At 39.2% G+C, this 23967-nt stretch overlaps 1 protein-coding gene across 1 annotated transcript in view; it reads left to right on the plus strand.

Annotated features, from left to right (window-relative positions):
• The window catches only part of LOC127579224 (protein unc-13 homolog B-like), a 399584-nt gene that overhangs the window by 306927 nt on the left and 68690 nt on the right, over positions 1-23967 (plus strand). Inside the window, 4 exon segments of the mRNA XM_052031832.1 lie at positions 1157-1246; positions 3736-3870; positions 11952-12085; positions 15804-15889. Of these exon segments, the coding sequence (XP_051887792.1) occupies positions 1157-1246; positions 3736-3870; positions 11952-12085; positions 15804-15889 (445 nt within the window).

Below are 23967 nucleotides of genomic sequence, written 5' to 3' on the forward strand. Positions count from 1 at the left end.
CACCTGAGCTGACAGGAGGTGGATTAAATGCCAATATATTATTAAGTGTAAAATAAGTAGACTTAAAAAGACATTATTAGCATTTGTATCATTAACAGTTTGGAAGAAAGGTAAATTTACATGTAAGTAACTCACCTTTCTCAATTACTATGAAACATTGTGAGTCGTGATAGATCAAAATTCACCAAACTACCACAGTAAAACTCTGACATTCCAGCACCCTGGGGACTTTGGAGGTGCTGGACTACAGATTTTCCAGATTATTGGATATTACTCCTATTAATACCTCAACACACTGTATCAACATTTTTTAGATGTTACCCAGTAGTGTAACAAATTTTGCAGTGAACCAAGTGAGTTCAAAGAGAGTGTACTATAGTTTATAGCTAAGAGAAAGTAAAATTTGTCAGGAAGATATTTCAGGCTCTGAGTGGGAACCTCGCCTCCCACTCCACTCAGTAGTTCCCCCATTGGTAATGAGCACAATCCTGTTGCAATGTGTGCTAGCATCTGAAGAAACATTCGGGGACTTAAAGGGGCAAAAGAGCCTCCCTAGAGAAGAGGCATAAGCTGTTGAAATGAACATTAGGAGCTGGGGCAGCCATTACTGTCATTTTCAAAGTCTATTGCCAACTTTCTCCAAGCAATCTAGGGAAACAGTGGGAAGAAGGGCAGGCAACAAAGAAGTGGGCCAAGAACTAGCACACATCTTCTCACCTGAAGTCAGAGCAAATATAAATTACTGTAATAGTTATAGCTTTTCAGTTATTGATGTGGAGTTTAAAAAGGAAGTCAAATAGCAGCTAGGAAGTTTAAATGTTTTGTGTCAGAACCTTATTGCACTTTATCTCAAATGATTTATTGAGCAATCCAGATTGATGTTTTTTTCTATTCTATATCTAGTCCTAGAGAATACTGACATGATGTGCCTGTACAATTGATGCTTACAGTAGATGAAATCTTGTTCAAGTGTTAAAAAAAAAGTAGAATGAGTTTTAGCTTGCCTGCTAAAATACTCAATGTTGTGTGAAATTATTTTAAAGCTTAACAGCCATTTAAAGAAGCATAAATTTAAATTCATGTTTTGTTTGTCTCCGTCTGATGTTGATGAAAAAATGGTGATTCAAAGAATTTGAAATGTTGTTTAATTTGACAGAATAATTTTCCTGCAAGTAGCTCTGAACGGTTGCAAGATCTGAAGTCCACAGTTGATCTGCTGACTAGTATAACCTTCTTCAGAATGAAGGTAATCTTTTTATTGCCTTCATAAGCTGCCACTTCTGTAACATTTAAACAATAAGCAAAGTGCAGTTATTTCAAATAGAGAAATAAGGAAATTAAGAGTAAGAATCTGTGTGCTTTTTATAACATCCTATTTTATTTTGCCCTCCTTCAGGCTTCACCTGCAGTTTTGGTCATCTATCAATCTGCGTCTCACTACCCAAACTTCAGATCTGAAATAAAAATATTAAAATGGGCTCATCGGTTACATCTTTTGTTGTGGCTTTTATTTTCCCCCAGCCTGACTGTTACCTGCTGCTGAGCTTGTGTTGTGTGTGGCCTGTCCACTTACTGTATTTCCAAGCATCAGAATTCTTGTTCAGAGACCAAGGGTGTTCCTTAAATCCACTGCTCACTGTGACTTTCTTCCTCATCCATGGTGCCTGCAGTTAGGTGCCAACTTGGCTCCTCATATTCCTGGCTAATTGCCACAGTCTGGCACTGCTCTGACGTCTGAGAGTTCAGATCCAGCACTATTCCAGAGTGTTGTTGGTCCCAGCCCATTTTTCCACCTTGCTGTCTGCTGCTAACTGAATATGTTACTGTTTTGCTTCTCACTCTCACTTTCATGACTGCTCCTTTGTCATCTGTGGTCAGGCATGCCAAAGTGAGCTAGCACACTTGCATATTTTAATTAAAATTGCTAGATAATATTCAGAGAAAGACTTCCTAGGATCTTAATTTGGTAAAGGTGCCTACAATCCAGCTGAGTTTTAAACGTGCACTGCACGACACTTACAGATCAAGCTGGAGATGATTCTGTAATTTTAATTGTTGAATATTAATTTGTTCCAACAATGACCCCTTCATCCCCTTCGCAGTGCTGCTGCTTTCCATCCTCTACGTTCACTTTTTATTTATTATTCCCCTTCCCTCCTTTCTTGCCCTTCACTTCTCTCCTGCTCCTTCCTTCTGATTCCCACTTGATTGCCCTTCACTTCCTCCTTCTCTCTTTCACTCATCTCTCTTCCACTCTTTCCCCCACTCTTCTCTTTCCCCCTCCACTCTCTTCTCTTTCCCCCTCCACTCTTTATCTCTCACTCCTTTCTTTATCTCATACTTTTCTCATTCTCCTCTCCTCACCAATTTCTTTCTTTTGTCTAGCTCACCATGAACCATATCCTTTTACACCACATTGTTTTAATTACATTAAACGCTAAGTGGCCTAGAAATTGCGGTATTCTATCATATGCCTACTGGCATGATTTTTTTCCTTCATCCACTATGAAGCTTGGAAAGGAAAATGCACTTTGTCCAGCTGAGGTCAAGTTGGAGAATGAGGTGGGGGTGGCAGAAAGAGGAGACAGGTAGATGAAGTCAGGGCTTAAATCACTTGGCAGTGGTGGTGTGCCTTGGCATGGCATATGGAGTTGGTTTGGATTGCCCCTTGGAGGATCGGGGAATGGATAGGTGTGGTAGTCAGCCATTGGAAGAGTAGCCGTAGATGAGCGAGATCAGGGTTTTTGGGAGGGATGTAGTCTCAGAGGATCAGGAGCAGGAGTAATTGGTATATCAGGGGTTAGGAATGATCAAGGGGGGTTGGAGGTCATGCTAAATATTGGGATTTACCTTAGTGGGGTTTAAAAATAAGGCATTGTCCTTTTAATTCAGAGGTGAGGGCTGTGGAGGCTTATTTGCTGAATATATTCAAAATAGCAATTGATAAATATTTAGATATTAAGGGAATTGAGGGATACAGGGGTAGTGCAGGGAAGTCATGCAGGGTCAAATAGAGTCCTAACACTTCCATTTTGTAAATTCTTATTGCGTGCACCTGTGATGATGGTGATGTTTTACCAAACACATCTTTCTCTCTCTCTCCCTCCTCCTCTTGCTTTGTAGCCATATTATAATCCACATTTCAACCTTCGTTCCTCAATTCAATGTAGATTTTACATAATTCCACAAAGTATTCTAAGGAATAACAGAGCTCAGATACATGAGTGCATTTAACTAAGGTTCTTTCTTTTTGCCCCGTGCTGAATTTGCTGTGTAATCTGGAGAGCTGCAGATGGCATTTTGTGCATTAATAGCTGACAACACATCAGGACTGTTGGCTTTTGTGGATGGTGGGAGGGGGTGTTTTTGTTGGTTCTCGCCTGATCCTCTGTAAGATGAGCTCAGTCATTTTTTTATTGCCATGGTAAAATTTTGATTTTAGTACAGCTTTATTAACACAGCTACAATCATTTTTTTATTGCCATGGTAAAATTTTGATTTTAGTACAGCTTTATTAATACAGCCACAATCATTTCCTGCAAAGTTTGGATAGAATCTTGCAGTTAATTGATTTATAATTCTGGATAATATTCCTACTGCCTTTTTGATTAAAGATGTTAAATAACACTTTGTTTTGCTTATCATCTAAATTTGTTTGAACGTTGTAACAATATTCATTTTCAATATCTTGGAACATGCGTCAAAAATTAAACATCTGTAATTACTTTTGTTTAGGTGCAGGAATTGCAGAGCCCACCTCGAGCAAGTCAAGTGGTGAAGGACTGTGTGAAAGCTTGCCTCAATTCAACTTATGAATACATTTTCAACAACTGTCATGAATTGTATAGTCGTGAATATCAGACTGATCCAGTAAGTAATAAACTAACAATTCTAATCTCTCTGCATCAGATAGAGAACAGAAGAAAACAGGAGCAGGAATAGGCCACCAGATCCCTCAAGCTGCCCTGCCATTCAGTATAAATATCGCTGATCTCTGCAGGCTCAACTTCTCTTCTGTGCCTGTTCCCCATAACCCTCAATTACTTGTTCATCTAGCTCCACTTTAAATATATCTAATGATCTGGCCTCCACCACCCTCGGGGGCAGAGAATTCCAAAAATTCGCTACCCTCTGAGAGAAGAAATTCTGACAAACCTCAGTTTTAAATAACCAGCCCCCTTATTTTGTAGCTATTTTCCCTTGTTTGTGACTTTCCCACTAGGGGATAATGTGCTGCTACACATTGTAACTGTGAAGACAAGTTTGAGAAACTTAAAATATACAGCTGCCTAAGCAAGCAGAGAAAAGCTTTTACTTCATTTTGCAAAGCAGGTGGCAAAGCAGATGGCAGAAGTACCTGGGATCCAAGAACAATCAGTGAAGAATTTGTTAGCCACAGTGTCTCTCTCTCTCTCTATAGCTTGGAAGTAAAAGCAGGAAATAAAATTATTTACTGGCTGAATGCTCATTTCCCTTCCAAAAGAAGCTCACATAGTTTTAATGACAGAATCTACCCAGGAAATTCAAAAGTATCAAACACTTTAATCATAGAGCCATTAAAACATCAATTGCTAATTTCTATAGAACCTGAACTGACCATTTTGAAAAGGCTTCAATAATATATGCCTTCAATAATATATTGCTTCAATTTAACTCCAACTGTAATTATATTTACTTTTATATCTGTAGCAACTTTAATCTATTAAATATTCCAAAGTGCTTCACAGAGGAGAAAAAGCCAGGGATCAAGAGTTCAAGGGTATAAATCTTTTCTTAAAAAAATTACAAGTAGCATATAACTCTGTATTTTGTTAAATTTTCTTTGATCTAACCAAATTGTTTATGTCCTTGTACTCAGCAAATGAAAAGGAAAGATGATACATAATGTAATTTTGACTTTTTTTTTAAATTCTCTTGACAATATTAGAGAAGTAATACAGGGAATAAAAACTGATTTTAGTTTTTACACTGTAAATATATTGTCACGAACCAGCAACGAAAGAAACACACTGAGTCATGATTCAGTGTTAAAAACTACTTTATTAATAACTACTTATGATAATAAGAAAAATAAAAGTAAAAATGTTAGTATGTTAGAAGTAAAAATGTTAGACCTTGAACACTAACCCCAAAACTAAACTCTTCGTGTGTGTGGCAAAGTCCCAAACTCCAAGTCCAGGAATGGTTCTTAAAGTTCAGTTCTGCAAGCCATAAGGTGAAACATGAGCAAAGGCTTCTTCAACAACCACCGTTGTCTGAAGATAAAACGTAGATGTAGAGAGAACATAGGGAGTAATTACAAAATCCAAATATTCCACGATGGAACCCAAACAACACCTCAGTGTTTACTCGGTAGTGACGTACACACCCTGAAAAGCATCCGAATTGTTGCCGTCCACACAAATACCTGTTTCCTTCTACAGGTCAGCAACAAAGTGAACTCCACTGGATTACTTCCAATTTCCATACTTGGATTGCAGTGACAGACAGTTATTGTTTCTCATCCATTGATAAAGAAACTAGCAGGCTGGTGTCTCTCTCCCTTTTCTCTCTCTCTCTCTCCCTCTTCGACTTCGACTGACTTCTTCAGCGTTATTACGTCCTTTATCTTCTGTTGACGTAAGCATGCCACACACACACACACACACACACACACACACACACACACACACACACACACCACACACACACACACACACACACACACACACACACACACACACAACTAACTCTACCTGAAAGGGATATTCACCGAGTCCGTAACACCTCCCACCTCAAAAGAATTTTTTTCCAAGAAAAAAATTTTTACTGCGCATACAGTTAGTAATGTTAATTATCATGCTACACAATTACAGAATATCAGATTAGTAAAGATACATGTTTCCCATTTAACATCGGGAAAGACAATCAGCAATCACATTATCTTTGCCTTTAATGTGAGTTATCATGAGATCAAACTCTTGCAAAATTAAACTCCAGTTTAACAGCCTTCTGTTCTTGTTTTTGACTTGGCTCAGAAACACCAATGGGTTATGATCTGTATACACAGTCAATGGTTTCTGAGCGGTGGAAGCATATACACTGAAATGTTGCAAGGCTAAAACAAGCAACAGTAATTCTTTCTCTATGGTGGAATAATTCTTTTGATGCTCATTAAATTTCTTTGAAAAGTAAGCTACAGGATGGTCAATATCATCAAGGTCACCCTTCTGCAACAACACAGCTCCTGCAGCTTCATCACTGGCATCTACTGCTAATGGCTTTTCAAAGTCAGGTGATTTGAGCACAGGATGGTAGCATAAAATGGCTTTCAGCTTCTCAAATGCTTCTTGACAAGAATCTGTCCAAACAAACTTTGCTCCCTTTTTCAGAAGATTAGTTAGGGGAAGAGCAACATCAGCAAAATTCTTACAAAATTTTCGATAATATCCAACCATTCCCAAAAATCTTCTAACAGTTCTCGTACCCGTGGGAACAGGGAACTCAGATATTGCTTGAACTTTTGCCTGAACAGGAGCTAACTTGCCTTGACCTACAATATAACCAAGATATGTCACAGTGGCATGTCCAAATTCAATTTTAGCCAAGTTAACTGTATGGTTAGCTTCGGAAAGTCTTTCAAACAACCTTTCTAACACAGAGATGTGATCCTCCCATGTATCATTCCCTGTCACTAAGTTGTCAATGTAGGCATCTGTATGTTTTAACCCATGAATCACTGAATTAATCATTCTTTGAAATGTTGCCGGAGCATTTTTCATTCCAAATGGCAAAACATTATATTCATACAATCCAGAAGGGGTTACAAAGGCAGAAATCTCCCTTCCTCTATCTGTTAATGGAACACACCAATACCCTTTTAATAGGTCAATCTTTGTAAGAAATTTAGCCTTTTCCACTCTGTCTATGCAATCATCCACCCTAGGAATAGGGTAAGCATCTGACTTTGTTACAGCATTCACTTTCCTGTAATCTGTGCAAAATCTGACAGTTCCATCAGGTTTAGGCACAATAACACAGGGTGAAATCCAGTTTGAAGTAGAATGTCTAATAATATTATTTTCTAACATGTATGCAATCTCCTGGTCAACAAATTTACTTTTTTCCACATTCATTCGATATGGGTGTTGTTTGATTGGTTTTGCATCCCCAACGTCAACATCATGAGTAATTATCGACGTTCTGTTTGGAACATCTGGGAACAGATTTTTAAATTTTAAAATTAATTCTCTCATCTGTTGTTTTTGCGAAATTTGTAAATGGTCCAAGTTCGTTTCAAGGTTCTCCATGATATTTTGGTTTTTTAGTTTCGATGGAACAATATTTGGTCTAAATTGGCCTTCCTCGTTATCAACATCAGGCATTCTAGAAACAACCTTCATATCATCCACCATGGCCACAACTGAATCTCTCTCATAATAAGGCTTCAGCATGTTTACATGACAGAGTTGCATTTTCTTGCGTCTATCTGGTGTTTTGATTATATATGTCAAATCAGTTACTCGGGATTCAATAATATATGGTCCAGAAAAATGAGATTGCAATGGATTGTTTTGGCGAGGGAAAAATACTAACACGTTTTATCCCACTGCAAATGTCCTAGGCTGAGCACGTCTATCAAAACATGTCTTCATTCTTATCTGGCTGGTTTTCAAATTCTCTCTCGCTAGCTGGCAGACTCTCTCCAACCGAGTTTTAAATTTTTGGACATAGTTCAACAGACTCAAATGCACTTCCTCATTAACCCATTGTTCTCTTAACAATTCTAAAGGTCCTCTCACCCGATGTCCAAATACAAGCTCAAACAGACTAAATCCTAATGACTCCTGTATTGATTCTCTAACAGCAAACAAAAGTAAATGAAAGCCCTCGTCCCAATCCTTTGTGTTTTCAAAGCAATATGTCTTCAGCATATTTTTGAGAGTAGAATGAAATCTCTCCAGAGCTCCCTGAGATTCTGGGTGATATGCAGATGATACAATCTGCTTTGCTCCCAGCTCATAGACCAGTTGTTGGAATAATTTAGACATAAAATTACTGCCTTGATCAGATAGGATTTCTTTTGGCAAACCAACCAAAGTAAAAAAATTTAAAACAGCCTTTGACACAGTCTTGGCCTTAATATTTCTAAGGGGTATTGCCTCTGGAAATCTAGAAGTTGCACACATGATGGTTAACAAATACTGATTTCCAGCCTTAGACTTTGGCGATGGGCCAACACAGTCCACAATCACCTTCAAAAAGGGTTCACCAAAAGCAGGAATTGGCTTCAACGGAGCCACAGGGGGTTTTTGATTTGCTTTACCTACCACCTGACATGTGTTGACAGGTTTGACAAAACATCACCACATCCTTTCTCAAACCAGGCCAATAGAATTGTTTCAAGATCTTCCCTACAGTTTTATTCACACCAAAATGACCACCCAAAGGCGTACTATGGGCCAGATTTAAAATCTCATTCCTATAAACTTTTGGAACCACAACCTGATGACTAACTTCCTATTCCTCATTAACAGGGACATGAAGAGGTCTCCATTTCCTCATTAACACTCCATTTTTGACATAATATCCAATTGGCACTTTCTCAATCTCATCACATGAGAGTGCTTTTTCTCTCAATTCTGTAAGCTCAGGGTCCTTTGTCTGTTCCACCATAAATTCTTTCCTCGACAAAGACAAATCTCTTTAAATTCAGGCTCACTACAAGGATTTTGATCCTCCAGTGAAGACAGAAAAGTCTCAGACAAGTCATCACAATTTTCTTCCTGTTTAGGACTGTCACAGGGAACCACATCAGGCTGCACAGGACTGTCGGCCTTGGCTAATTCTTTAGCTCTAGCTCGAGTCACCGCACAGGATGGGTAAACATCTGGATCATTCTCAGACTCATCAACCCTTGGTTTGGTCGTTAACCGTACCACAGGGACAAATTCTCCATCCGCAAGGTCATTCCCCAATAACAAAGAAACTGCTTCCACTGGTAAACTAGGTCGTATCCCTATCGACAGGTCCTTCTACGAACTTTGACTTTAAAATCACCTTGTGCAAAGGGACAGACATGGTGTCACCTGTAACGCCTCACACTAGATTTACCTCACCAGTGTCAGTTTCTTCACCAAAATATAAAACACTGTCCAGCAAGAGAGATTGACAAACCCCAGTATCTCTAAGGATTTTCACTGGCACCTGGGGTGACCCATTCAGTGAGACGAAACCCTCTGATACATAAGAACGGAATTCTTTTCTCACCTCCTCCAACTTTTCAGCCTTTATCTCTGGCAAGGACTGATCTTTAACAACATCTCCTAAACCTTTTTTAATTTTTAATTACCTGAAAGCAAGCATTGGGCACGGCTTCCTTCCTTTTCTTCAAAAGGACACAATTAGCTATTACATGGCCAGGTTCCTTACAGTAATAACAAGTACGCTCAACAGGTTTTTCCAGCACTGGCTTCTTCTCATCCTTCCCTTTTTGATTACCTCCCAATTTAATCTCCGGTTTACATGGATTGTCCTTATAGCTCTTTTGAAAGGTTTTAGGTGGTCCCCATTTGGATTTATGGGTTAAAACATAATCATGTGCCAACCTAGCAGCTTCTTGTAAAGTTTCCACCTCCTTTTCATTTAAATATGTTGTTATTTCAGCTGGGGCACATCTTTTAAAGTCTTCCACTAACATCAATTCTGTCAATTTTTCAAAATCCCCATCTACATTTTTAGCCATGCACCATCGTTCAAAACATATTCTCTTTCCATTGGCAAATTCCATGTACGTCTGATCTTCAGATTTCTTCAAGTCTCTAAATTTTTGCCTATAAGCTTCAGGTACCAATTCATAGGCTTTCAACACAGCTTGTTTTACCTTTGTATAATCAGCTGCATCCTCAACAGACAAAGCAGAATAAGCTTTTTGAGCTTTACCTTTAATTACACTCTGTAACATAAGAGCCCATCCTTCCTTTGGTCAGTTTGAACTCTCAGCAACCTTTTCAAAATGTTGGAAATACTGAACAACCTGATCTTCCTCAAAAGGAGGGACTAATCAAACCTCCCTACTGGCTAAAAAGCCATCATCAGAATCAGAACTCTTTTGTTTCATTTCCAACTCCATCTTCTTCAATTCCATCTGTGCCTTACTTTCCTCTGCCTCAAACTTTAACCGAATTAGTTCCTGTTCCCATTCAGCCTCTAACTTCAATTGAGTTAGTTCTCGTTCTGCCTCTAGTTTCTTTTGTCCCAACTCGAACTTCATTCGCGTTTGTTCTAACTCTATCTTTGCTAACTGCACCTGGCCATCAGGAATCTCTGACTCACTCCCAGGAAACTGTTCTAACTGTTCTAACTCTTCCTCCTCCAAATCCTCCAACTCCACTGGTTGAGAAGTCACATCTGAAATCACTGGTTTAGTCTCAGGAAACTCGACTACCTCACTCACCTCAAACACTTCCTTCTCCAAATAATAGTCAACTATCATTCTATGAATAACTGCTTTTTTCATAGACCGCTTTACTGCTTTAAGGTTTAGCCTTGTAGCAATTTTTACCAAATCATCCTTTTTCGCCACCTCCAATCCCTTTAGGGTTGGTGACTCCAAAAATGCCTCAATATCCATTGCTGCTGGTTTCCACACACACAATCCAATTAAAAAGAATTTATCAGACCGACCAGAATCAGTCGTCCACTAAGACCCCAATTTGTTCAAACTCAGACCTCCCTCATCAATCTTTGGATTGGATCCCGAGCGAATCTCGTCAATCTGGGGAATGATCCCGGATGAGCCCCCAGTTTTGTCACGAACCAGCAACGAGAAACACACTGAGTCATGATTCAGTGTTAAAAACTGCTTTATTAATAACTGCTTATGATAATAAGAAAAATAAAAGTAAAAATGTTAGTATGTTAGAAGTAAAAATGTTAAACCTTGAACATTAACCCCAAAGCTAAACTCTTCGTGTGTGTGGCAAAGTCCCAAACTCCAAGTCCAGGAATGGTTCTTAAAGTTCAGTTCTGCAAGCCATAAGGTGAAACATGAGCAAAGGCTTCTTCAACGACCACCGTTGTCTGAAGATAAAACGTAGATGTAGAGAGAACATAGAGAGTAATTACGAAATCCAAATATTCCACGATGGAACCCAAACAACACCTCAGTGTTTACTCGGTAGTGACGTCCTCACCCCGAAAAGCATCCGAATCATTGCCGTCCACACAGATACCTGTTTCCTTCTACAGGTCAGCAACAAAGTGAACTCCACTGGATTACCTCCAATTTCCATACGTGGATTGCAGTGACAGACACAGTTATTGTTTCTCATCCATCGATAAAGAAACTAGCAGGCTGGTGTCTCTCTCCCTTTTCTCTCCCTCCCTCTTCGACTTCGACTGACTTCTTCAACAACGTTATTATGTCCTTTATCTTCTGTTGACGTAAGCATGCACACACGCACGCACGCACGCACGCACGCACGCACACACACACACACACACACACAAAACTAACTCTACCTTAAAGGGATATTCACCGAGTCCGTAACAATATTTTTAACTATGTTTTAAGTTTATCAGGTTTGCTCTGTGCAATGGGTAAAAAAAAAGGTGTAGAAGTTGGCACCAGTACGTTTGTGTTTAATCCAGAGTTATGTTCTTGGTAACAGAACAACATAAATTACTGCATGATTGGTTATTAGTCTTTTTACTGTAGAATAAACCATCAATACTGTATTGGTTAGCAGATGAAGAATGGACATTTATGCAGGGAATAGCTACAGAATTACCTCATGGAGGAGTGGTAAAGAAGAGAAGATTAATAGAATGTTTAAATGAAGTTTTTTTTTCTCTTCCTGGTGCACTAGTAAGTTGTCAAGTTTCAGTTAAACATTTCTTTGGCTCCATACAACATGCTACTTTTAACAGATATTCAATGCTTCAAATGATATTTATATCTTTTTTTATAGAGCAAAAAGCAAGAGCTTCCTCCTGAGGAACAGGGACCCAGTATTAAAAATTTGGATTTCTGGCCTAAGCTCATCACTCTAATAGTGTCCATTATTGAAGAGGACAAGAATTCATACACTCCAGTACTTAATCAGTAAGCAGAGCCTACTTTAATAATTAATTTACAATACAATAAAAGCAGTTCTGTTTCCTAAACTGGCATGATAAGGCATTATCTACACATTGAGCATTGCATGAAAAGTGAGAGAAATCTGGGGTCCTCATTGACTTTTGGCAGTGATTGAAGCAAATCTGATGTTGGGATATCTTAAAAAATAGCCTTTTGATATAACTGTGAGGTAGTTCTTTCATTGTAAATCATCAGTGCAGCCACAGTTAAAATAACATGCACAGTCCTGGTTCACATGGTTCAAACAGGATGTTTTTTAGTGTTTTTTTTTCATTATTCATTCATTGATTGTGTGTATTGCTGGCAAGGCCATTGTCAAGTTACTCTTGAACTAAGTAGCTGAATGGTAAAGACTGCAGATTTCTTTCCTGAAAGAACACGAATGAATAGTTAAGTTTTGTAATCTTGTGGGAGTATTGTGGTCGCCTTTATTGAAACAATCTTTTTATTTAAGATTTATTTGATCAATTTAAAATTCAACTTCCTAGCTACCATGGTGTGACTTGAGTGCATGTCTCCAGATATTAGAACTCTGGATTATTAGTCTATTAACATAACTGATGTATTACCATACGATAACATATTGTAGCTGATGAAAGAATGAATAAGTGAGAAAGCTAAACAATTGATAAAAGTGAAGGGGCTGGAAGTGGGGATGAAGACAAAAGAGAAGGCAGTATCTGGAATATGAAAGAGGTAAAACAGAATGCTGGAAGAACTCAGTGTGTCAAGCAGCATCTATAGAAGCAAAGGTTGTATGTCAATATTTCTGGTCAAAACTTTACATCAGGAGTCCCACAGTTGTCTCCACAAATGCTGCTTGACCCACTGGGTACTTCTAGCTTTCTGTTTTTACTTGTAAACTGGGGATGTTTTGGTTGGAAAGGAGAACTGATATCGACATTCTAAAGGTTTGGAATTGACAATGTGATATAGGTACTAACAGGCTGATTCTTGACGTGAAAGTAGAACAAGAGGATATTGAAGAATATTAACTTCAAAATTAGTCTCTGGAAAAATTGTTCTCAGTGTTAATAGGGAGGCTGGATAGTGGAGGTGGTTTTTGGAGGAAATCCAGCTGAACTGGTTTCCTATTCTTCCTAACAAATTTAATGGTAGTGTTTGGTTAGTATTTTGAGCTTCAATTTTTTTAGTCCTGCCAGGCAGATTAATAGGCTGGTTGGCTTTCAGGCAACTAGGATTGCTGCACAGAGAGAGATATATCATTGGTTAAGGAAACTATTCATCGGGGTTACCAAAAAACATCAAGGGGAAGGGCATCGATGAGGGGGGTTTGTAGAAGTTTGGAATTACGGGCTGGAGACATTGCTGGGAAGCTCACAGAGATTATAGATTAGGGTTGGTGTCATTAATCGGGAATCATTGAATCAACATAATTTGCATCGGTATTCGCTAAGGAGAAGGACATGGAGGATAATGAGATCAGTGTGGCGTATTCTAAGAAGGAGATGGTGTTGGGGGTCTTGAAGAGCATTAAGGTGGGTGAATCTCCAGACCCTGATGGGATGGATCCTAGGTTATTCAGAGAGACAAGACAGGAGATTGCTGGGGCTTTGACAAAGATCTTTGTATCCTCTCTAACCACAGGCGAAGTCCCAGAGGACTGGAGAGTAGCCAATGTTGTTCCTTTGTTTAAGAAGGGAAATAAAGATAATCCAGGAAATTATAGGCTGGTGAGATTTGCATCAGTGGTAGGGAAGCTTTGGGAGATGATTCTTAGGGATAGGATTTAGTCACATTTGGAAGAACATGGGCTAATTAGGGATAGTCAGCATGGCTTTGTGCGGGGCAGGTCATGTCTTACAAACTTGATTGAGCTTTTTGAGGAGGTGACCAAGGTGATTGATTAGGGTAGGGGAGTGGATGTTGTCGACATGTTACATGGACTTTAGTAAGGTATTTGACAAGGTCCCTCATGGTAGGTTGATCAGGAAGATTAAGGTGCATGGGATCCATGGTGACTTGATAGATTGGATTAAGAATTGGACAGAGAGTAGTGGTGGAAGGGTGTTATTCTGGCTGGAAGGTCTGTGACCAGTGGTTTTCTGCAGAGATCAGTGCTAGGACTTCTGTTGTTTGTGATATATATACATATGTATGAATGACTTAGACAAAAATGTAAATGGGTTGGTTAGTAAGTTTGCAAATGAGACAAAAATTGGTGGAGTTGTGGACAGTGAAGAAGGTGGTCAAAGGATACAGTAGGATATAGATCAGTTACAGTTATCGGCAGAGAAATAGCAGATGGAGTTTAATCCAGGCAAGTGTAAAGTGTCGCATTTTGGGAGATCAAATGTAAGGGAAAAGCATACAGTAAATCGCAGGACCCTTAACAGCATTGATGTACAGAGGGATCTTGGGGTCCAAGTCCATATCTCCCTGAAAGTGGCAACATAAGTAGATAGAGTGGTAAAGATGGCATATGGCATGCTTGCTTTCATTGCTAGGGGCATAAGAGTATAAGAGACAGAATGCAGTTGTATAAAAGGTTAGGCCACACTTGGAGGATCACGTGGAGTTCTGGTCACCCCCATGACAGGAAGGATGTGGAGGTTTTGAAGCAGGTGCAGAAGAGGTTTACCAGAATTCTCCCTGGATTAGAGGGTATAAACTATAAGAAGAGGATGGACAAACTTGGATTGCTTTCTCTGGAGCGTCGCAGGCTGAGGGCTGACCTGATAGAAGTTTACAAAATGAGAGATGTAGATAGGGTAGACTACCAGAATCTTTTCCCCAGGGTAGAAATGTTGAATACTAGATGGCATAGCTTTAAAGTGAGAGGGGGAAAGTTGAAAGAGGAGGTTCTTTTACACAGAGGGTGGTAGGTGCCTTGAACACACTGCCAGGGGTGGTAGTGGAAGCAGATACAATAGTGGTGTGTAAGAGGTTTTTAGATAGGCACATGTATATGCAGGGAATGGAGAGATATAGATCATGTGCAGGCACAAGGGATTAGATTAATTTGGCACCATCCTTGGCACAGACATTATGGGCTGAAGGGCCTGTCCCTGTGCTGTACTATTCTGTGTTTTATGTTCTTTATTCTAACCAGTCAGAAGGCTGTAAGATTTTGGAAGTCATGAAGAGATACATTAAAGAGAGTTGGTGAGATCAGAAGGTAGAAGGCAGCAAGAGACTGGAGAGAGGGAAAGGATTGAAGATTGTGTGAAGAGGGAGAGATTGGGAGAGGGATGAAGAACTTTGCCTGCAATCTCTGCCTGATACCCAGAGAGTTATGCATGGTCTGTGTTCTTAGAGCAGGTGAACAATTGCTTTGAGCTTCCAGTACTTTGCAAGGTCAGCTAGGTTAAATTGAGATTTCGGCCTTGTTTTTACATTTCCAACATTACAAATGTGAACACCCTTCAACATTACTTCATTGAGTTTGAGCCTGTTATGATGAAAGGCGCAAGTGTATTTGTTTCCGTTATCCTTAGTGCTATCTGATTTATTTTACTTTTGGTGTTTGTAGGGATGGGGATGGAAGATTCCCTTTACCAAAGGATATTGGTGAACCAGTGAAGTGCTAATGGTTATCTTTTGACAGCTCTACTGATACTAGTTCATGAAGCATTAGATTTGCTGCATATGGTAAATGTTTTGACTACATATCTATTTTCTGTACCTGACTAATTTTGGCACCAATTTTCCTTAATTTCAGATTTCCTCAAGAGCTTAGTGTAGGCAAGATAAGTGCAGAAGTCATGTGGAACTTATTTGCACAGGATATGAAATATGCCATGGAAGGTATGTGTTAAGCTCAAAAACACTTGGAACAATGATGCAGTTGGAAGTGCTTTTCAAACATTAGACAGACTTTGAGATAACTATATTGGACTTCTTTTATTATTCATTCATGAAATGTATGTGTCACAAGCACTTATTCCACTTCCCTACTTGCCATTTGAACTGTTGCATATACTCTGCTCATGGATAGTTCAATGTGATTGGTGTTTGCTGTTCGATAAGGCTTGGTAATTATATTATTGCTGTATTCAACATTTTTTGCAAAATAGAATTCCAATTTCCCTTGTAGTGGCACAGTAGTTCCATTGTGCTGTAAAGAAATAAAAGCATTAGTTTCCAATGTAATTTTCTTTATAATGTTAGTGTTTCAGCCTTCTATTCCCCTTGACTTTTCTACTTACATTCTCTCTATCCTCAGCTTTCCATAGGAAATCTTGAGCTATATAGCTCACCAGAAAGTAATTGGTTTCAGTTGTTCAATATATTAGGACAGTGTAGGAAAGGATCTTATTATACTGGAAACCTGAAATAATAGTAAATGTGAGATGTAAACACTTGGAAGCTTGCTTTCAAGTGCTGCCTACCTGACTGGATGCCAAAATCAAAGGATGCATACTTTAGAGCTGAATTTGCATAGCTTTGGGAGAGATCCCAATTTCTAGTTCCCCGTGTTAATATCCCAGCCAATGTGTTTGTCCAATGTAAGATTTTGGGATTAAGCTAAAGTTATAATTTTTAGGTCCGGTGGTGCAACTTTCAGTGGATCCATTCTGTCAACATGTGTTGCAAAATTGGTTTATTTTTTTTACTCTTATTTTTAGCATCTACTTATTGGTATGTCACATTTGTAAGGAAATAAGCATGAATGAGAAGGGGCAATGGATGTTTTCTTTATTTATTATGGATATACTAATAGATGAGTGAAACAATCTCAGGGGATTTGGAAATGATTGTCAAAGAGGCTTGGGATGCAAGCTTCAGTTTCCTGTTGAGCATCTATTGCACCAGCTTTATAACAAAAGAAATTCATTTCCATTGATTACTGTTTTAATTAATATATTGTTGCTGCAATTGTAATTCCCATTTCAAATAAAATGTTGATCGAAAGTTAATTATGGAAGATAACAGTTTAGTGTGTTACTGCAGTGAAATGACTGAGCAACATCAGATTATGCTTTAACATCAAAGTTACAATGGACCTTATCACAAAGGAAATTAAAACTCACAGCACATATGTCAAATTAGATTTAGCAAATTCAAAACTGATATCAGGTTACCCAAGTGATCTTGTGGACAATTAATTATCTGGTGTTTTGTCCTTACAGGTAATTTTGTCTGATCTATATTTAGTGCGACATTTTCACAATGGCAATTCTCCAGCAAATGTTTACTGGATGTGAAAATTAATGGTATTGTAAAATGTGCCATAGATGTTGGGAGACGGGGAGATCATGCTAGTTACAGGGTATTGCTGTTTTTTAAAACATAAGTGGAAACAGTCAGGCATTTGTAAGAGAATTGAATTAAATCATGTACCAAAATCAATGAGTGATATACCTGGGATTGGCTGTCTGCCGATTGATCATTGTTTGTTCTGATGTTGTCACCAGAATGCGATTCTTTCAAGTAATTTCCTGAGTATGAAGTACTAAACCAGAAGTTAGATATTTGACTGGGCAGAAACATTATTACCTCTGAACTAAGTGCGATAAGCTGCATTTTCATTGAGTTATTAAACTTGATAGTAAAATTGAAGAGCCAATAAAACAGTACATTTTAAACTTTGTTGTCCAGCTGTAGTGCAAAAATAAAAAAATCAAATTTTATCTGTGGAATTATTACCAACATCATTGTGCACTAAATTGTTGCAGTTAATATCACATATGTGTGGTAATGCCATCTCAAATGTTGTATAATAATATTGGTAAGTTGCAGCAAAATAATTTGAGATCAAAATATCTTCATGTATTTCAAAACTATAGATAAGCATATGCTATTGTACTTCCACTGACTTTGTGTTTGCACATATTAGATGTGTTTTATGTGACTGGTGCATATTACAGGTGCATATCCTTCCCTATCTTACATCTCCAACGCTTACCAGTGAGTTGTTATTTTAAATAAATGCTGACATACAATATATATACTGTATACCTTTGAACTAATTGTATTGGGGCATACCGATTTGTCAGCCAGGACTACTTTAGTTCACAAAAATTATCTTGCTGCAAATGGCAATCTTGATATTGGAGATATTTGTGTTTGTCCGGAGGGGAAAGTTGTAATTAAATCAGGTTCAGACTTAATTATGGTGTAGAATACAGCAGAATAGCTCTGTATGCTCACTTTTTGCCATCTCTGTGATAGTTCAGTAACTTTACCCAACATGTAACTGAGGCACAGAAATTAAGAGTCTATTCTGAGTTAAAATTATTACATGTAGTCATTTCCATACTTCACCATAACCCTCAGTGTATGTTTGCTTTTGTATGTCTATGAAGTGAAATCACAAATATTTAGATCTTGGTAAACTTAACATTCAATTGCAGTCATTTATTTCTTCCATTTCTTGCCCAACAGCCATCTCAGTAATTGGAAAGTAAAACCAATATTAAGAGACACAATTAAACATTTGGACACTACAATTGAATGGTGTGTTGGGGATATATTCCCCATATTTCTTATGTTTTTAATTCTCTCATCCAACCTTCTCCCTCTTGTTATGTGGGGATTAGTGCTGAAATCACTGCCTACCCTATATGTGATTAATAGAAAAGGCACTGGAGGGCATTCAGTTCCAACAGACTTATTCCCACAACATCATCAGTACTTTAAGAGAAGAAAAAAGTTAACAAAAAAGAAGAAAAACAACTTGTTAGGTAAAGTGCCACATATTTGGTGATTGCTTTATTCCATTGCGAGCCAAACATGGATTACTTTGTATGGATTACAATCCGTATGGATTGTATGGACACTTGTATGGATTACTTGTATGGATTACTTTATTCCATTGCGAGCCAAACATTAAAGGTTTGAAGAATTAAGGGAAGTGTAGTTTCAAGAAGGAAGATATTGTGGGAATTGTCTAAGTGTATTGTGTGGCGTTTGTAACTCAATGTCCGGTGCCTAACATTAGAGGTGCTCAGTGAAGAAAGAATATCTGCATGTTTTGATTTGGGATTCAGTAAACCAGAGATAATTTTACATAGAATAAAATGACAGAAACCTGGAAAATACATCTGTTGAGAGAAAGGCTAAATGTGATGATATTGAGAGTACCCGTTCTAGAGTCCTAAACTTAAGTCAAGACCTTAAGCCTTATTAGTACTATACTAAGTGTCTACTAGTACCCTCACTTTAGGGAGATCATACTGTATTAATTTATAGTTCAATGACTAATTTACTTAACTACTCTAGTCTCTTTTCTGAAGGGGTTTCACTGTCAATAATTACTATTTTGAGCGGTGGGACCCCTCTCCCAACCAAAGAGTTCATAGATTTATACAGCATGGAAACAGGCCTTTCGGCTCAACTGGCCCATGCCGACTGAGATGCCCCATCGAAGTTCGTCCCATTTGCCAGCATTTGCCCCATAGCCTTCCTACCTTTCCAATCCATGTACCTGTCCAACTGTCTTTTAAAGGTTGTTATTGTACCTGCCTCAACCACTTCCTCTGGCAGCTTATTCCACATACATCCCACCCTTGGTGTAAAAAAAAGTTGCCTCTCAAGTTCCTATTAAATCTTTCCCCTCTCACCTTAAACCCATGCGCTCTAGTTCCTTGATTCTCCAACCCTGGGAAAAGACTGAGTGCATTCACCCTATCTATGCCCTTCATGATTTTATAAGATTACCTCTCAGTCTCTTACGCTCCAAGGAATGAAGTCCTAGCCTGTCCAACCTCTCCCTATAACTCAGCAAGTACTTCAAGTACCGGCAACATCCTTGCAAATCTTTTCTGCACTCTTTCCAGTTTAATAAGATCTTTTCTATAGCAGAGCAACCAAAACTGAACACAATACTCCCAAATGCGGCCTCACCAGTATCTTGTACAACTGCACCATGATGTCCCAACCTTTATACTCAATGCTCTGACCGATGAAGGCCAATGTGCCAAAAGCCTTCTTCACCAGCTTGTCTACCTGTGACTCCATGTTCAGGGAACCATGTACTTGTATTCCAAGATCCATCTGTTTTCAACACTCCACAGGGCTCTGCCATTCAGTGTGAAAGTCCTACCTGGATTTGACTTTTCAAAATGCAACATCTCGCACTTAACAGAATTAAACTGCATCTGCCATTCCTCAGCCCACTTCCTCAGCTGATCAAGATCCCTCTGTAATTTTGATAACCTTCTTCAATGTCCACTCTACCACCTATTTTAGTGTCAGCTGCAAACTTACTAACCATGCCTTATACATTCTTATCTAAATTGTTGATATAGATGACAAACAACAATGGGCCTAGCACTGACCCCTGAGGCACACCACTAGTCACAGGCCTCCAGTCCGATAAACAACCTTCCACCATCACCCTCTGCTTTCTACCATCAAACCAATTGTGTAACCAATTAGCCAGCTCTCCCTGGATTCCATGCGATCTAACTTTCCAGAGCAGCCTATCATGTGGAACCTTATCAAAGGCCTTAATGAAGTCCATAAAAAACCCATGTCCTGCCCTCCCCTCATCTACTTTCTTGGTCACATCATGAAAATGCTCAATCAAGTTAGTAAGACATGATCTCCCACACACAAAGCCATGCTGAATATCCCTAACCAACCCCTTTCTTTCCAGATGTATGTATATCTTATCCCTCAGAATCCTCTCCAGTAACTTGCCTACCACAGATGTTAGATTTACTGGTCTATAGTTCCCAGGTTTTTCTTTGCCGCCTTTCTTAAATAAAGACACAACATTTGCTACCTTCCAGTCTACCACCACCTCACCTGTGGCTAACGATGATGCACATATCTCAGCCAGGGCTCCTGCAATTTCTTCTCTATCCTCCCACAGTGTTCTTGGATATACCTAATCAGGCCCTGGAGATTTGTCTACCTTCATACCTTTTAAGACATCCAGCACCTCCTCTGCTATAATGTGGACTATCCATAAGACTTCCCCATTTACTTTTCCTAGTTCCGAAGTCTTCATGTCTTTCTCCATGATAAAAACAGAGGAGAAGTATTCATTCAGGATCTTGCCCATCTCCTGCAGGTCCACACAAAGATGTCCTCTTTGGTCTTTGAGGGGCCTATTCTTTCTCTAGTTACTCTTTTTCCCTTAATATACTTAAAAAATCTAATTGGATTCTCCTTAATCTTCTGTGGCAAAGCTATCTCATGCCCCTTTTTTGCCCTCCTGATTTCTTTCTTGAGTATATCCCTGCATCCCTTATACTCCTCCAGGGATTGGCTTAATCCCAGCAGCCTGTACCTGAACCATGCCTCCTTCTTTTTCCTGGCCAGGGCCTCAATATCCCACATCATCCAGATTCCCTACTCCTACCAGCCTTGCCTTCACCCTAACAGGAACCTGCAAACCTTGAGCTCTCACAGTCTCACCTTTGAAAGCCTCTCACTTACCTGTGGTCTCTTTGCCTGCAAACAACCTACACCAATCAACTTTTGCAAGCTCCTGTCTCATACCATCAAAATTCACCTTGCCCCAACTTAGAACTTGAATCTGTGGACCAGTTCTGTCCCTTTCCATAACTAGTTTAAAACTAACAGAACTATTGTCACTGGTCCCAAAATGCTCCCCCACTGTCACTTCAGTCACTTGCCCCACTCTATTACCCAAGAGTAGGTTGAGCTTTGCCCTCTCCCTAGTAGGGCCCTCTATATATTGCCCAAGCAAACGTTCCTGAACCCACTTAAATTCCACCCCATCTAAGCCCTTAACAGTATAACAGTATGGCTGTGCCACTCTATGTTAGCAAAGTTAAAATTCCCTACTATGATAACCCTATTATTCTTGCAACTCTCCACAATCTCCCTGAAATTTGTTCTTCTAATCCACTTTACCTGTCAGACCTCTTGCATTGAAATAAATATTTAATCCAATAGGCTATCTGCCATTCTCCTGCCTGTCATACCTATTCAACTTGCTGTCAATGACTTCGGCAACACTTTCCAGCCTCTTATTTGCCTCCCTGATGCTTGGGATCCCAGCACCACCCCCCCCCCCCCCCCCCACTGCGAAACTAGTTTAAACTCACCCTAGAAGTACTAGCAAATCTGCCTGCCAGGACATTGGTCCCCCTCCAGTTCAGGTGCAACCTGTCCCTCTTGTACAGGTCACCTCTGCCCCAGAAGAGATCCCAATGGTCCAAAAATCAGAACCTGTGCCCCCTACACCAATTTTTCAGCCACACATTAATTTGTCATATCCTCCTGTTCTTACCCTCACGAACACATGGTACTGGAAGTAATCCAGAGATTACTACCCTCAAGGTCCTGCCTTTTAACTTCTTCCCTAGCTCCCTATATTCACTCCGCAGGACCTCATCCCTTTCTCTACCTACGTCTTTTGTGCCAAGGAGGAGATGCTTCCGGCTAACGAAGCAGATTAAACACAGTTATTTTATTTTAAGTTCAAGCACATTTATTTTGAGGAGTAAATTCTAACAGAGATTATGATTCTACAAAGGATTTCCAAAACATACAGGAAGTACAATTCTTACAAACTAGATAAACATACCAATGAGTTGCAGTTGCCTGTCGCAGAAAGAAGGCTCTGTCTGGGAAGAGATGCTTCTTGCACCCAGGCTGAGGAGTGGATTCTATTTCTTCATCTGTGTAACTCTTATCAACCCTTACTGCCTTCTAATATTTATATTGTTTTTTAACCAGTCATTTGGTAACAACCTCATCTGCAAGCATTGTTATTTCTCCTGATTAAGTAAACAGGATTAGCAAAGAGTACTAGTACTATTTAATGATAAGCATCTTAATCTCTGGCCTGTTTCTTCGGCTGTGCTAAAAATCTGAGGATGGTGAAAATCTGAGGATGGTCTGGACAGTGAATATTCGTCACAAACAAATATATGAAAAAAATCTTTACTGTGATAGAGTGTACTGAGTGTTTTTTTAATCAGGAATAACTTGGGTGGTGGCACAGGAGTCTTTAGATCTGTAAGCGTGGGGTGAAGAGTGAACTGAATTTGTTATGAGTAAAGAGAAGACCAGGAGAATTTTAGAAATCCTGAAGTTTATGGATGGTCAAAGGTGGGAGATCACTTGGAAGAACATTGGAATAATGAAGTGTAAAGGTGACAAAATAATTTATGAGGCTCTCTGCAGCAGATAAACAGCAAGGGTAGACAATATAAAAAGGTGAAAGTCCTTCTAATGGAAAACATACAAAGTCAAAAGCTCAATTTGGGGTTAAATACAGGAACCGGATAGAGGTTTCAGTCTTCTTAATATTAAACTGGAGTAACTATATTAGATGTCAGGCAAGATGTCTGAAGTTGGGAAGAGGTTGAGAAAGAGATTGGAGAGAAATGTAGCAAGTTTTTGTCAGCTTTTACTTGGAACCTGACCCCATGTCTGGATGATGTTGCCAAGAATAGATTAAGGGTGTGGTGTTGGGAGGTTATTCTCCAAAGGTTAGTTATGTAACAAAAAGAAGAAAAACCAATGGTGGTTAATCTCTAGTTACACCATCAACAAGCAACAGTGGCAGAAGATGGGCAAAGAGATAAGTACACAGAATGATGCCTCTAAGATTTGAACCCAGAACTTGCAACTGCCATTGCAATACAGGCAGAAGCTTTCCAATATATAATGTGTTAGAAGCTTGGACATCTGCCATTCAAGCTCAGGCAGCTGGCATTTTGGATCTGAATTCCATTATTTCTGTGGCCTTGAAGCTATCACGGTACCAGCGACCTTTCAAGTTGCAGGGTTGCAAGCGTCTACCAGCTTGGCTTAACTGCAGGATGAGCACTGCATTGAAGTTGGAGGTCAACTAAAGGAACAAAAGCTGGACATTAAGAGATTTCACAAGGGTAATCTAGTGGCAAATATATTGTATTGCTCTTGGTGTTTAAAATGATTAGAATTTTGCTATACAT

This window comes from Pristis pectinata, chromosome 2, assembly GCF_009764475.1.
Source record: "Pristis pectinata isolate sPriPec2 chromosome 2, sPriPec2.1.pri, whole genome shotgun sequence".
NCBI lineage: Eukaryota > Metazoa > Chordata > Chondrichthyes > Rhinopristiformes > Pristidae > Pristis > Pristis pectinata.